Source organism: Meleagris gallopavo, chromosome 3 (genome assembly GCF_905368555.1).
Source record: "Meleagris gallopavo chromosome 3, MGAL_WU_HG_1.1, whole genome shotgun sequence".
NCBI lineage: Eukaryota > Metazoa > Chordata > Aves > Galliformes > Phasianidae > Meleagris > Meleagris gallopavo.
In genome coordinates this window covers 68956677-68971030 of record NC_139406.1, presented here as the reverse complement: position 1 = coordinate 68971030, position 14354 = coordinate 68956677, and the positions used below count along the sequence as shown (strand labels likewise).

The following is a 14354-nucleotide window of genomic DNA, read 5'->3' as shown; positions in this document are numbered from 1 at the left end:
CATGAAGGATAAATCTATCTCATGCTATTATTGTAAATATACTACATCACTTCTCAGAGAGCACTTTGAGTTTGATTCCCATATAGGTGGTATTAAAATACTATGTGGGCCTATTGGATAACAGGTGTTCTGTAAATGCAGAGTATCTGTAAGATGTATTTTATTTTGTATTATCTGCAACGATATAACATTTTTCATTTCAGTGTACTTAGCAGAATCTCTGTAGCCCTTATGGGAGTCTTTCTTTAGAATGTGTACATTTCAGTACTGTGAGTTCTGAGGTGTAACAGCCATATAAATATGTGTATATATATGTTTTTGTACAGGTAACAAGTTCTGGGTTTTCAAGGACACTACTCTCCAGCCAGGGTATCCTCATGATTTGGTAACACTTGGAAGTGGAATTCCTTCCCATGGTATTGATTCTGCAATTTGGTGGGAAGACGTTGGGAAAACCTACTTCTTCAAAGGAGATAGGTTGGTATGGGAATTCTTCAAGGAAGCATTTTGGTGGATGTCAACTAAGCATTAATCTTTTGCACTATTTCTCAAAAAAAGTCACCTCAGTATCTTACTTTTTCTGTGGATGAAGTTAGTACCTCTTGCACTGAGGGCCATACTATTTTCAAATTTCTTATATCCTATATTAATGTTAGCATGTTGGAATGTGTTGTCTGTTTCTAGTAGAAAAGTATAATTTAGAAGTCAACAGCCAAGTCAGAGTTGTGGCAAATTTAAACCTAAATACTCCAGGTAATGTAATTATCTTGCACTCAAAGTACAAGATAAAATCTTGGTAAAATCTGAGTCCTGAAACAGACTTTCAGCAGTTACTTAGTCTCTGTCTTCATTTCCCTGTCTGTAAAAATGAGAGAAAGAATTTTTTTCTGCTTTATAGAAATGTCAAGAGAACTCACTAGTTTCTGAAATTCTAAATGTTATTTGAATGGTGGATTTTACCTGTATTTAGGATGCTACAATATTTATTGGTTAGTGTGTTCAGAATACTCATAAATAACTTGCATAATAACTTTATTAGTTTCTTTAATATTTATATTACTATTCTTAATGGTGCAGTTGCTGCTGTTATTGTTGTGTAGTGCTTAGGATTCTGAGACACTGATAGTATAATTGAATATCTCAAGAAATTAATGTAACGTACATTATAGGATAAGATTAGCACACTAGAGTTTATCATCTTTTACCAGTATTATAATATCTCAGTACAGAATGCCACGACCAATTGTACTGTTAAGCTATTTAAAAACAAAAACAAAATAAAAAAAATGTTCTCCGACATTCATGGTAAAGAAAGTAGATAACAAAGTAAAATTTCGTGGTATTTGAAAAATAGATATCATTTGAAACAGGCATTTTCAAAGTGAAGAAAGACATCTGTATAATGTTCTTCATCTTGTTGAGAATAGTTGTAATATTTTTAATGCAAGTTCATTTTCAGATAACAGTTTTCTATCTTCATGCTCTTGGTAAAGTATATGCAGTAGGAACCTTCTGTGACCTCTATTTCCTTCATTCATCAGCATCCTTTTATACTTTCATACACAAACACTTCCTTAAAATACTGCTGGTAATAACAGAAGACTAAATGAAATTTTAGAAAAAAACATGTTGATGAAGAAAATCTCTTCTTAGAGCTAATAAGCACAATAATACTCAATGGAATAAAAATGCATTACAATATGTAAGAAGGTTGAAGAACATGAAACTTGCAAATACAGTTGTTCTGTCACAGGGTATTGATGATCAGTGGAAAAAAAACTCGTGTGACACTAAGCTTCTCAATGTGTATAATTTACATCACAATTTTTTTTCTTAATAAGGAGTTTAATTTCACTGGTTTTAGTAGTATATATACATCTACAATTGGGCTGGTCTGGTCCTGAAAAAAAGTACAGCATAAATGTAGATGAGTGATGTTAGGAGTTAGGAATGAAAGGGAACCAAAACATTATGCCATAATCAAAATAACCATGTTTCTTATATAACTCAGGGATATGTGCATTTGTTTTGACAATAAACTTTACTCAAAGAGCTCCAGAGACGAACCTAAACAAAGGTTAGTGAAAGAAACAGACCAATGAAATATCAGACATGAAATATTTTCTATAATATATAAAAATAAAGAAGATATAGAAGTTCAAATAGTAAATGATATCATTATACACATATGGCTAAGTTAACTTATGTATTAATCATTATTATAATTTGAAATGATCCGTTTAAACACTTTAGATAGTTCTTCCAAATAATTTTATGAAAGCAAAAAAGGGGACAAAAAACTACAGAAAAACATTTTACCGTCTCATTCCTATCTTTAAAATTGAGTAGCATAGAACAAGATGATAACAGCCTTGCTTCACTTCTTGACACATGGCTTTGTTTATGCCTATTTTTTGCACTATTAACTGAATATTTTTTTCGCTTATAAAGCTTAGTCATCTTGTAGTTCAGAGTATTGGAAAGTAAGCAGGGGAAAGTAAATACAGGAAAAAACATGTTTTAGCAAATATTTTCTAAATTTTAATTTTTTTTCCAAAGTCACACAGTTCATTTTCATTTATTTTCCCTCTCTTTCTGTTTTGTTTGCTGCTTAGCACGATATGTTGTCTCTTTCTCCATATACATTCTGAAAGATGTTCCATTCAAATTACAGAGCATTGCTTTGTTGGCTGGTTATTGGTACACATGCAACTATATTAAGAGTTCAGGCTGTAAAATAATGTATGCATTATAGAAAAAAAATTAGTTCTTTGTATAACTTGCCATATTTATGAGACTTTAATTTCACTGGAAGTTTAAATCTGAAGAAATCCCCTACAGGGAAAGACAGAGGAGTTTCATCCATTTGCTTTTTTCGAAAAGGAGATCAGGAGATGAATTGTCTAAGTACTTTCACAGGGATAAAATATCACCCAGTTAAAAACTCTTAAATATATCAGAAAATATCATAACAACTATTTCTAAAAGCTGAAGTGAGATTATTCAAATTAGGAAAAGGTTAAAGATTTTAGCAATGATCAAATTGTCAATGCTGGAGTTATATTCTCTGTTTTTTTGAATGACCGGAAACAGAGTGTAGCTGCCTTTCTAGATGATTTTTCACTTAAATAAAGCTGAATTTGGAAATATAAATCTCCAATAAAATTTAGGATGCTCTAGGTTAGTGAAGCCAATCAAAATATATCAAAATACATAGAGATGGGTGGTAGTATGATATTTCTTAGAATCAAGCCAGTAGATGTGCACAGCAATTCAGCCACCTGCATAAGAACAAAGAAAGTGTCAACATTGTCTGTAAGCAAAATAACGACTGTAAATACTTTTCCAAAGTTCAGAATACTCAGAATTTGCTCAGAATTTGGCTTTTTAAACTGGGGAAGGCTGGCAGACAAAGATGCAGAAAAACTCATTAATTTATTTTATATCTATTTAATGGTTATGTGATAACAAAATATGAATGTATTTTCATAGGCAGTCAAGTTTATCATGCTGGCAGTTTTGTGATTAAAATGTTAGTTCAAATATTCTGCACCTTTTTCATATATGTTGCATCTCACTGTTTCACTGTGCAGAAGTGCTAGACAGCAAAATCGCTGTGACTATTAAGTGAAACACACTTTAATGCAGACGTCAAATGGCAAAAATCTTTTTTTTCAGTTATCTTGTTGACAAATAATTTTACTTTCTCTGTTATCTGGTAGCATTTTCAAAGAAAAGAACTCAAATATTCCTATTTGTGACTACTGGATATAGTGTGTGTTAGAAGTAAAAAACTATGCATTGAGTAAACTGTGTTAATTATCTGCTATGCTATAAATATCTTTTTTTTCCCATTCTTAAAAAAAAAAAAAAAAATTACAGGTACTGGAGGTACAGTGAAGAAATGAGATCCATGGACCCTGGCTATCCTAAACCAATAACAATTTGGAAAGGTATCCCAGAATCGCCTCAAGGAGCCTTTGTCCACAAAGAAAATGGTACGCAAACACATTTTTGTTTTATTAATTTGCTAACAACATTTATGTAAGATACTGTAGTAAAGGAATGAATGAGCATTTATATTAAGCATTGGAGATATTTTTTGAATTATGAACAGAGGAAATATATCCTTCTATAGAACTTGCTCTTCTGAAAAATGCTATGTTTGCATGTACCATTTAACACAGTGATTGGAAAAATCTTTCCAATTTGATGTAGTAAACATTAATTTCTATTCTTGTTTGTTTGTTTTTGTCTGTCCTAATTCACTTAATTATTTGTTCTACATGGAATTAAATTCTCTCTTAGAATGAGTCTTCTAACCACAGAACATCTGTTTTCATTGACAAGTTGTTGGCTGTAGTAGATTAGAAGCTACTACCTTCATTCTGAACAATCAGAACAGGGAAGAAAGATCTTTATCTGAACAGAAATGTCCTTACAAATCTATTTAAATAAAAGATGTTTTAAACCCATGATACAGAAATGTGGGATGTTAGTAATAAATATTATTACCTACATCAAGATGGATCATCACATGCAGGAATCTAGGATCTCAGTTGTCCATGCTTCCAAATGAATGAGAGAAGCCAGAATGTCTTCCATCTCTTGCATTTGTCTTGCATCTCTTCCATCTTATGAGAATTCTTTGCTACTCAGGCTCTGATGGCAGGCTGCCAAGAGAGCCCTCAGTTGCACAGAATGCAGATCCCCTTTTCAGAAATGAAAATAAGCATTTGTCATCATGTATCATTGGGAAAAGTTATATTGCATTTATGATTTATTTAATAGTAAGTTTTGAGTTTCTTGTGCTTGACTGACAGCACACATATGTATTTTCATACTATTTAATTTCATTTTAATAAGATGATAAAAAACATTTCCTTGCTTGGACCACTTCTGTCTACTATTTCAATCTCTAACTTGATTAAATAATGTGCTATGGATTTATTTTATTTTTTTTCCCAGAATTATCTAATTGCTTCCTTATTTTATCCCTGTTTTATCCAGAAGTAGAAATCATCTTTGGATTCTAGTATTTTGGCTAGACTACAGTTTTTTATGTGTTGGTTTTATTTTTCTTATTCTGATTTTACTAGAAAATAGATCAGCCCTATGTATATTACACTCAATAACTTTTAGTAAACATATATATATGGAAATGAGCACAAACATGTATGCACACACACACATAATGGATATAACCTCTGCTCTCTTCCTTCAATTACTTTTTAAGTATATTTCTAAAGCTCTGTATTTAAAAGGAATTATGTATTTGTGTGTATGCATATATGTATTTATATCTTTTTCCTCATTTTGATTGCATTCCTCATAATAAGTTTTCTGTATTGAGCTCAAGTATATGTCTGTCTTTGTGAATGCAAATTATGGAGTCATAGAATCATAGAATATCCTGAGTTGAAAGACACCCATAATGATAATTGAGTCCAACTCCTGACCGTGCACAGGGTGGCCTACAGATCAGACCATATGTCTGAGAGTGGTGAGCAGATGCTGATTCAGCTCCAGCAAGCTTGGTACCATGACCATCATTCTGGGAAGACTGTTCAAGCACCTGACCACCTTTTTGGTGAAGAACCTTTTCCTGAAATCCAGCCCAAACCTCCCCTGTCGCATCTACATGCCATTTCCTCAGCCTCTGTCACTGGTCACTATAGAGAGGTCAGTGCCTGCCCCTCCGCTCCCCTTCATGAGGAAGCTATAGGCTGAGGTCTCCCCTCAGCCTCCTCTTCTCTGAGCTGAACAAACCAAGCAACTTCAGCTGCTCCTCAAATACCTTCTTCCCCTCTAAACTATCCACCATCCTTATAGCCCTCCTTTGGACATTCTGTAGAAGTTTTATGTTTTCTGTGGTGTCCAAAATTGCAGACAGTACTGAAGATGAGGCCACACCAGTGCAGTATAGAGTGGGACAATCAGCTTGATCAGCTAGCAATACTATGCTTGATGCACCTTGGGATATGGTTGCCCATCCTGACTTCCTGGGCACATTGTTGACTCATGTTCAACTTGCTGTCAACCAAGACCCCCAGAGCCCTTTCAGTGGAGCTATTCTTCAGCATCTCACCGCTAGTCTGTATGCCAGGGTTCCAAGTGGGGAATCTGGCACTCATTCACTCTTGTTAAACTTCACGTGGTTGGTGATTACTCAGCTCTCTAATTTGTCTTGATATAACTTATCCATCGATTTGCATTTCATCTATAAACAGTAGGAGGAAATTCATGAGTCCTGGAGGTTTGTTTCTTGACATATCAATGCCAAATAATGAAGTAGTGGAGATTTTTGGCAGGGAGTCAGATTTTTATGGTTTTTATTATTATTGTTATTATTATCATTATTCTAATTTTTTTTTTTTTTTTTCATTTAGGCATGTTAAACATTGGTTTACACCTGAATAATCTAATATCAGTTCTGTGTCGATATTTTAAATCTGCGTACACCATTTTCTCTTGGCAAAGCTGTTTTTCTTCTTCTTTTGAAGTACAGCTGTAAGCTAAGTGGAATTGAAGAAAGACAGTTCTTATTTCTGGCTAGAAACTTATTTCAGTATATTTCTCATCCAGAACTGTTTGGGATGCTTCAAAGTGAATAGACTTGCCCATGATTATTTCAGCTCCAGCTGAGTTTTCAATGAATAAACAAACCAGTTGGACCCTAATCTGTCAAAGATTGTATTATCTGGAATTCTGTTATTGTTTGTGGAAATGGGGGAAAATAAAATGCCCATTTATTAAATAAAAAGATGTAGGATGACAGATTTTCTAGAAATGGAAAAGAAATAAAACTTGGAAAGACTTGAAAGGCCTGTGAGTTAGGTATGTTTCTCATGTATTTTATCTTTTAGTGATAAAACAATTTCATAATGACAGTTTCAGTCATTGAGTATAGAATACATGATTTGACCATGAATAATTTCAAATTTCTTCCTCAGGCTTCACATATTTCTACAAAGGAAAAGAGTACTGGAAATTCAACAACCAGATGCTCAGAGTGGAACCTGGCTATCCCAGATCCATCCTCAAGGATTTTATGGGTTGTGATGGACCAACAGATAGAGACAAAGACCGACACAGCCCTCAAGATGATGTTGACATTGTTATCAAATTGGACAACACAGCCAGCACTGTGAAAGCCATAGCTATTGTCATTCCCTGCATCCTGGCCTTGTGCCTCCTTGTCTTGGTTTACACTGTGTTCCAGTTCAAAAGGAAAGGAACACCCCGTCACATACTGTACTGCAAACGCTCTATGCAAGAGTGGGTGTGATGTAGGGTTTTGGTTTTATTTTTTTCTTTCCCTCCCAGGAGTTTGTGGTAACTTGAGATTCAACACAAGAGCTGTTCTGCAGTTTCCTAGCTAGGAGCAGGCATCTGTCAGTCTGAAACAAAGCTGATCCTTAAAACCCTGGAGGTTGCCTGTCTCGCGCATGAGTGGTGATTCCTCAGCTGGGAAGCTTCCATGATACACAGTATCTGCTGTTTCTTCAGTCCTTTGTCTTTCTTTGTCATTCAATTTAGGCCTTTCCTCTGCACACTAAACGCCAGATAAACTATCAGGATTAAGTAAGGAAGAGGAAAAAACAAAATCTCCAATGTTTCTACATTTTTCCCTTCAGGCCTGTTCCCCTCTGAAAAATTTTCTGCTGAAAGTCAATTTTTTTTTTAGAAAAAAAAAACCACAACAACTCACAGTGGAACTTTCAGGAAAGTGAGAAGACCCAAAACAGCTTTGTCTCCAAAGAGGATTGCTTTCTGTCTGCAATGGATAAAGTCCTATACTCCTACTTCCAGTTTTGTCAGGTGGGAGACCTGGATAACATGCAGGACTTCAGACTGTTCGGACAGCCATTTTCCAACAAACAAGGGGCCAAAATATCTGCAATATAGTAACAGCCTTAATAATACATTCATTTTGTGTTTTATACAGCTGCTCTGGGCTATGTCCTCAATGTTTTAAACTCATTTATATTCATCACTATATTCAAGTGGAATCTTTTTATTGGCTTGTTTGATTTTTGGGTTGGTTTTCCTGCATAATCTTTCCCAAGCTGTACCAAGCCAACTGCCCCAGGCCTTTCACAGGTCTGTCAGGAGTACTCATTCCAATGCATGGTGAAAAAGCAGTGTGTCTCTAAAGTGGATTTCAGTGAACTAAAGTAACAGTGATGCTATAGAGAAACTTGACACTGGTATTACTTTGGTGTAACCCTTTGAGAACTATTGCATCAGTTTTCAGAGTCTGTTGGATGTTAATCAATTTAATGTTGTCATTAAATTACAGGATTGTGTTTGGGAAATAGAAATTTTAAAAGGAAAAAACAGTGGTGGTTTTTTTTTGTTTTGTTTTCCTTTAACAGATTTCCTGTGACTGCAAGTGAATATTTTTAATTACTTGCATTATTGATAGAAAAGCATTTGTAACGTAAAGAGAAAGCTATATTTACCAGCTACTTTCTGGTTAAAGGAACCAAACCTGTTTTAATATCTTCTACCACTTACCAAGGATTTTTCTGAACTGCTTACAGTTTTATAGCCTAGCCTTTTATCCTAAGCATCTTGAATTTCTCTTTTAAACTATGTTGCATGATAATTCAGTTTACCTCTGCAGAGATAGAGTTACAGTTTCAAAGGAAAACTAAAAAGATGACTCTGATATTGCATGAGTACCTTCTGGCGTTCCCCTGCATGTTCTCTATAGTTCTCAAAGGGTTAGTCAAATCTCTGGCCTTTAGCCAAACACAATATCATTAATAGAGCCAAGGGACCACCAAAGCATTTTGTCATTTTGTGTAATTTGTGCGAACAGCAGTATTGTCATTTTCATGTGACCTGCAGAGCGGGTTTGTATCAATATTTTTTTCCTAGAGAAAAGTCAGCAACTGACAGACCTCTTTATTGATTTTTAGGAGCTGCTTCTTGCAGTGATAGGCTTTACAGTCACTGGGCTGTGAACTTATTAAAGATGGTCAGAATGATGCACCCTAAAAGTCAGACATCTGGTTTTTTATGAAAGCCAGAATTTGAGGGGAGTAGCTTTTGCAACAATGAACAGCTTGCCTTGAACTTGATTATTGACCTGTTGACTGTCATTACCAAGTTAAACATTGTCTTCTGTGAACAGCTTCACTGTCTGAATTTCCTTGAAGTGTACTGTCCTATGTCTTTGCTCTTTGACCTTTAACTTGCTAACTGGCACAAACGGAATGGAATCTGGTGTTAATGAACTAAGATGATTTAATTTCTTAAAAGGCTTGATGTACGTTATCCAAAATTAGAGAAGAAATGCTGAAATGTTTTCCTAGGAAAGAAAAGACAGAAACTGAAATATTTATAATAGATCTGTAGAAGGGTATTTTGCTATGTATACGTGCACACTCTAAAAATGAAATACAGTATAAGTGATTTTTTTATTTAACTTGAATACAATTTTCCATATAAAATTATCATTTCTACAAATAGCTAGCTATTAATGAAAAGGTTATAGGAAAGTATTAAAATACTTGAAATGGCCAGTATTGGCTTTTACATAAAATGAGACTTTTGTATTACATTCAGCCAATTTCTTACTGGTTTCTTAATTCACGTAACTGGATCATTTTTTAGAGAGTGTAGGTATATATACATATATATTACGGTTATTATTATTTTGGTAATGGATAGCTTGACTGCCTTGAATTTATATTTATATTGAGCATAGCATGAAAAATAGTATGCCTTTTTGTTCAATTACATGATTTTATATTGATTTGAGAACTTATTTTATGAACATGTGGCATGCTATGAAGCATTGCAAATTGTTATTTCTTAGAGCATAAACAGATATACATATGTAATGGCTAACAAAAATGAAGATTAGAAAAGAAGATATAGTTTTACAGCAAATATGCAATGCAGATGGCATTTTGGAGATGTTTTGTAGAGAAACTGCATACGGTAGGTTAGAATTGCACCAGTATCAACCCATAGCATTATTTAGTAAATCCAGTTCAGTTGTTGGTGAAAATATATATTAATTCACAGTTAAATAACATAGGATACTTACTGCACATCAGCTCATTTGGTGAATTTGGGATTCTGTGCCCGTTTGTTCATTTTATATGGCTGCGTATGTGTGCATGCATTTGGATATTTATAAATGCATGCACACACACACGTACATGCATATATTAACCCATTTTTTATTGTCAACAAACTACTATATTTATTTTCTGTTACAGACAGAACAAATTGATTCCTTACTTGTTCCAATTTAGTCCCTTGGATAGTTGGTGGAAAAATACAAACACTACTACTTACTCCTCATTTGGTTTTCCTTTATTACAGGGGAACTGATTTTATCTTTAAGTAGAACAGCATCACATTTTTATTCACTTGAAACTTTCACTTAAGCTTTGAAGTATCTTTCATGTCAACTTTAACTTTTTGTGCAACTATTTCCCTGAGAGTAATGAAGTGCTGAGCATGTTGACTGTTGTTTTTTGATAAGGTAACCAAAAATGTTTGCATTTGGAGAACTTAATTTTAATTATACAGGAAGGTAAGTGTGATAAATCTAGTGCTTGGTATATGGTACATCATAGATACATGAATATATAAATTGATTGGTTTGTTTTACTCAAAAATGAATAAATATTGTATACAGAGAAAGGGAAAAGTAATATTATATTGGTATATTCATGTCATACAGAGCAAGATTGTGTCAGCAATTCTCTTGTATACTCCTATTTTTAGTCATAAAGGTTTGCTGTAAGTAAAACATGTAGGAGCAATTATGTTCAGTGTAATTTCCAAAATACTTACTGGCTGACTTTATGTTATAGAAGTTCAGAATAAATTAGTGATGTTACCTGATTTAGTTTTGAACTCAAACAAGTAAAAGTTCTAAGACAATGTTATTTTTTAAACAGTTGTTTTTCTACCAGGGCCTATAATTATGTGCACTAACAAAGGGAAAATACCTTGAGTTCTGCAACCTGGGTTCCTGCTCATGTGCCATTACCTTTTTCATAAACTTTTAAATAAAATTTTCCATATTATTACTGTAACAATCTGTACTGTGGAACAATTCAAAAGTGAATATGCATTGTGTTAATCCATTACAGTCTATCGAGCTGGCTATACAGGGTTGTGTATCTTCAGAGTACTATGGTCTGTGTGATGAAGGAGGCCAGAGCAGATGATAGCAGCATTTCCTCTGGCCTTTTAATGTATAAAACTATGAAAAGGTTATTGACTGTACACACAAATTAATTTTTATCAGGAAATGCATTTTAAAAACCGAGTATGTATTTACTGGATAGGCTGAGATGGAGAGAGACTCTAAATGGCTCCAGAGGAGCCATTTCAAGTCTCCTGAATAAATGTAATACAAATTTTATACCTTTGTATGAACTTTTGTTCTTTTTCTGTTTTCAAATTGGGGCAAAGGGAGGGAACAATTGAAAAAATAGGTAAAGGCTGACTTTATGAATGAAAGTTACAGAAAGTAATATACTCAAATAGAAGGGGTAGACTTATGCTTTCCTTTGGCAGTGTATTTCACCACTCAAGACTCCTTTGCTCATAAGCGCTGTTGATTAAAAATAGTATATAAGACTTAATTTTTAATTTTCAGCTTTTTTTCTGCTTTATTTCACAATCCCATTGTCAGTTAAATTTATTTTTTGGCACCAAATTATATATAATTGAATTCTAGCTCATTGGTTAGAAAAGTGTGTAGGGTGCATAGCAGTAGAAGCACTAAATTTCCTATTTTTGTTTGTTTGTTTTGCATTTGAGCCATTGCTAGTGCAACACTTGAAAAAGACACAGAGCAAATTGAATGGTGAATGTTCCAGTAATTGCATTTTCAAGAAAGTAGAAATGCAAGCTATCATTCCATTAGCAGACTAAACTGGAGATAACACAAGGAGATGAATAACAATATGATTGCAGGAGCTTGCACTGTCCTGGCTCACATACCTTCTCAGAATGAGGCCAGAGTTTTATTACCAATTGCAGAGGTGGAGGAAGTCATGTGCTATAGCATTAGGATATTTGATGCAGCCATTACAGGACAGTAGTTCCTTGTCACCATTTCTTGTTGTCAGGACTGTCTTTGGAAAGCTCTATTTCCAGAAGTGTAAATAAATGACTGCAGCCTTATGAGCCATAAGAAAAATCATTATTATCACTGAAAGGAAGAGAAGTCACTGGCCAGCTCAGTGTCCAGCTATGTTCTAAATAAATAATATTGTGTGTGAGTCAAGGAGCAGATAACCTGTTACTGAATACAATGCTATAGCACAGATAAACCAGCGCTGTAACATTAAGTATACTTCCTTAGCTCACAGACTACTGACTGCAGATAGCGTGGTTCAAATAAGACAAGTGTTTAAACATATGTCAGTTACACAACCAGGTGTAAATGAACCATATAACATATAATCATAAAATTAATGTTTCTGGTTTATACATGTAAATTATTGAATTGTCTGTCAATGATCTCATGAAAAAAAATAATGTGTGAGTCCAATCTATATATCCACTCTTGTGACTTGTCATCAGAGATGTTAGAAACTGGTAGAGAACAATATTGTCATCAGTGCCATGAATGCTGAAAGTGTCTGATAGCAGATCATCCCTTAGTGTAGTCTGGCTCCATCTGATCTAAGGTAGACTCTAGTGTTAGACAGTATAGATTCTGTATGATATGATACTTGATATATGTATATAACTAGGAAAGCACAATGATAATCATGAGTTCATTTTTGGAAGGATCATCAGTGTGTGACCACAGCAAGCATTTGTTCTCAAAATTACAAAGTACATAGATAGCATTGAACATATAGCAGGTTTTGTTACTCAGTATTCATAAGCTTTAGCATATCATCTACAAATTATATTCAGTTTGTAGTTGCAGCTGCCTGTTATGTTGTTGAGATATGACATTCTGGAGGATGTGAGAGTATGGTGGCTCTGTGGATAGAGCTTTAAGTATTACTTTGGTTTGCTCACAGTGTAGTTGAAATAAATTTTAAAGACAGATAAGATATAAATGAAGAAATGTTGATTCAAACTAGAATACTAAAGAGAATTTTCTGCACTTGGATGTGCATGCAGCATGGTGCTGCTTGCTATTACATAAAACTACATAAATACTAACCAGTACTTGTGCAGCCATTCATTACGGCACAACGCTTTCCAGTCACACAGCATGGTTTCCTCTGCTTCTGTAAAATCACACTGTCCACAGCTGATGATTATAATAGCCACTACGTAAAGCAAAGTTTTCCATTTAGCTAACAGCCATCTCTACCCTATGAAATTGCATCACATCCTTTTTACAACTACACACTTAATCTTCTTGGCAAGCTCTCAGCATGTCTTAATTCATAGTCTTCCATGCCCCAGAAGAAAAAAAAATTTTTTTTTTGCTTTTGCAGTAAAATATATACTGAGCATTCTCTTCATTTTGCCATCTGGCACTGACACATTAAATAATCAATTTTACTTTGTGCCATGCACATGTTCTGGATCATCCATTTACCCATCCATCATTCTGGGAACTGGGTTTCGGGGAAGTGGGATTAACAACAGAAGGCTGGTATAAAATATCTTCCTGCAGTAACTGCTCAGACCTCAAAAATATGACAGCAGAGTTTGAAGAGTTTTTAGAGAAGTATTATATTACTTATGCAGCGGTAATGGCACATGGTAACTGTGCCAATCAGTGCATGTTGAGACAGGTTCACCACTTACAGAGACTAGTGTGTTAAATCAGAAAATGATGTTTCTAAACTATGTTACCATTCTCACATGCTGGGATAGTTTTAAACTTGGTCTCCGTATGTTTTTATGACTCACATGGCTGTAAATAAAGTTATAAGTTTTGTGGAACTGACAGTGCTTAGGGTTAGCATGCAGTGAGTACTAACTCATGTATAAGATGTGAAAAATCTTTGGTTCCCTTACTATAATTGCACAGCCTCAAAGAGGAAAAAAAGGAGGTTGGTCAGTAGTGTAAAATGATGGTTTAAAATATTCTTTAATTGTCAGTGTTAATAATTACATTATATTACATATAGCCCAAAAAAGCTCTTTTGTACAGCTGATATATTTGAGTTGAAATGCACAGCCCCATATTTATTTAGGCATGCAGTGAGTCTAAACAGAGATGCATATATTACATATGCATTGCTTGCCTATTGCCATAAAACAGACAGTGCACACATACTGATCATCTTCATATTTTATGGGGTCACTATGTTCAAGTCAGGTCTGAGTAGTTTGCTTGAATATAAGCAGAGGAAATTGGTACTTGTGATTAAGTGTGTTTAGAAGACATCATCAGC

General features: G+C 34.4%; 1 protein-coding gene across 1 annotated transcript in view; it reads left to right on the top strand.

Annotated features, from left to right (window-relative positions):
* MMP16 (matrix metallopeptidase 16) overlaps positions 1–11621 on the top strand; it is a 47775-nt gene extending 36154 nt beyond the window's left edge. Inside the window, exons 4-6 of the mRNA XM_019614366.3 lie at positions 327–477; positions 3883–3998; positions 6954–11621. Coding sequence (XP_019469911.2) covers positions 327–477; positions 3883–3998; positions 6954–7288 — 602 coding nt within the window. The 3' untranslated portion in view covers positions 7289–11621. The remainder of the gene's footprint in view (positions 1–326; positions 478–3882; positions 3999–6953) is intronic.
* Positions 11622–14354: the final 2733 nt, after the last annotated feature.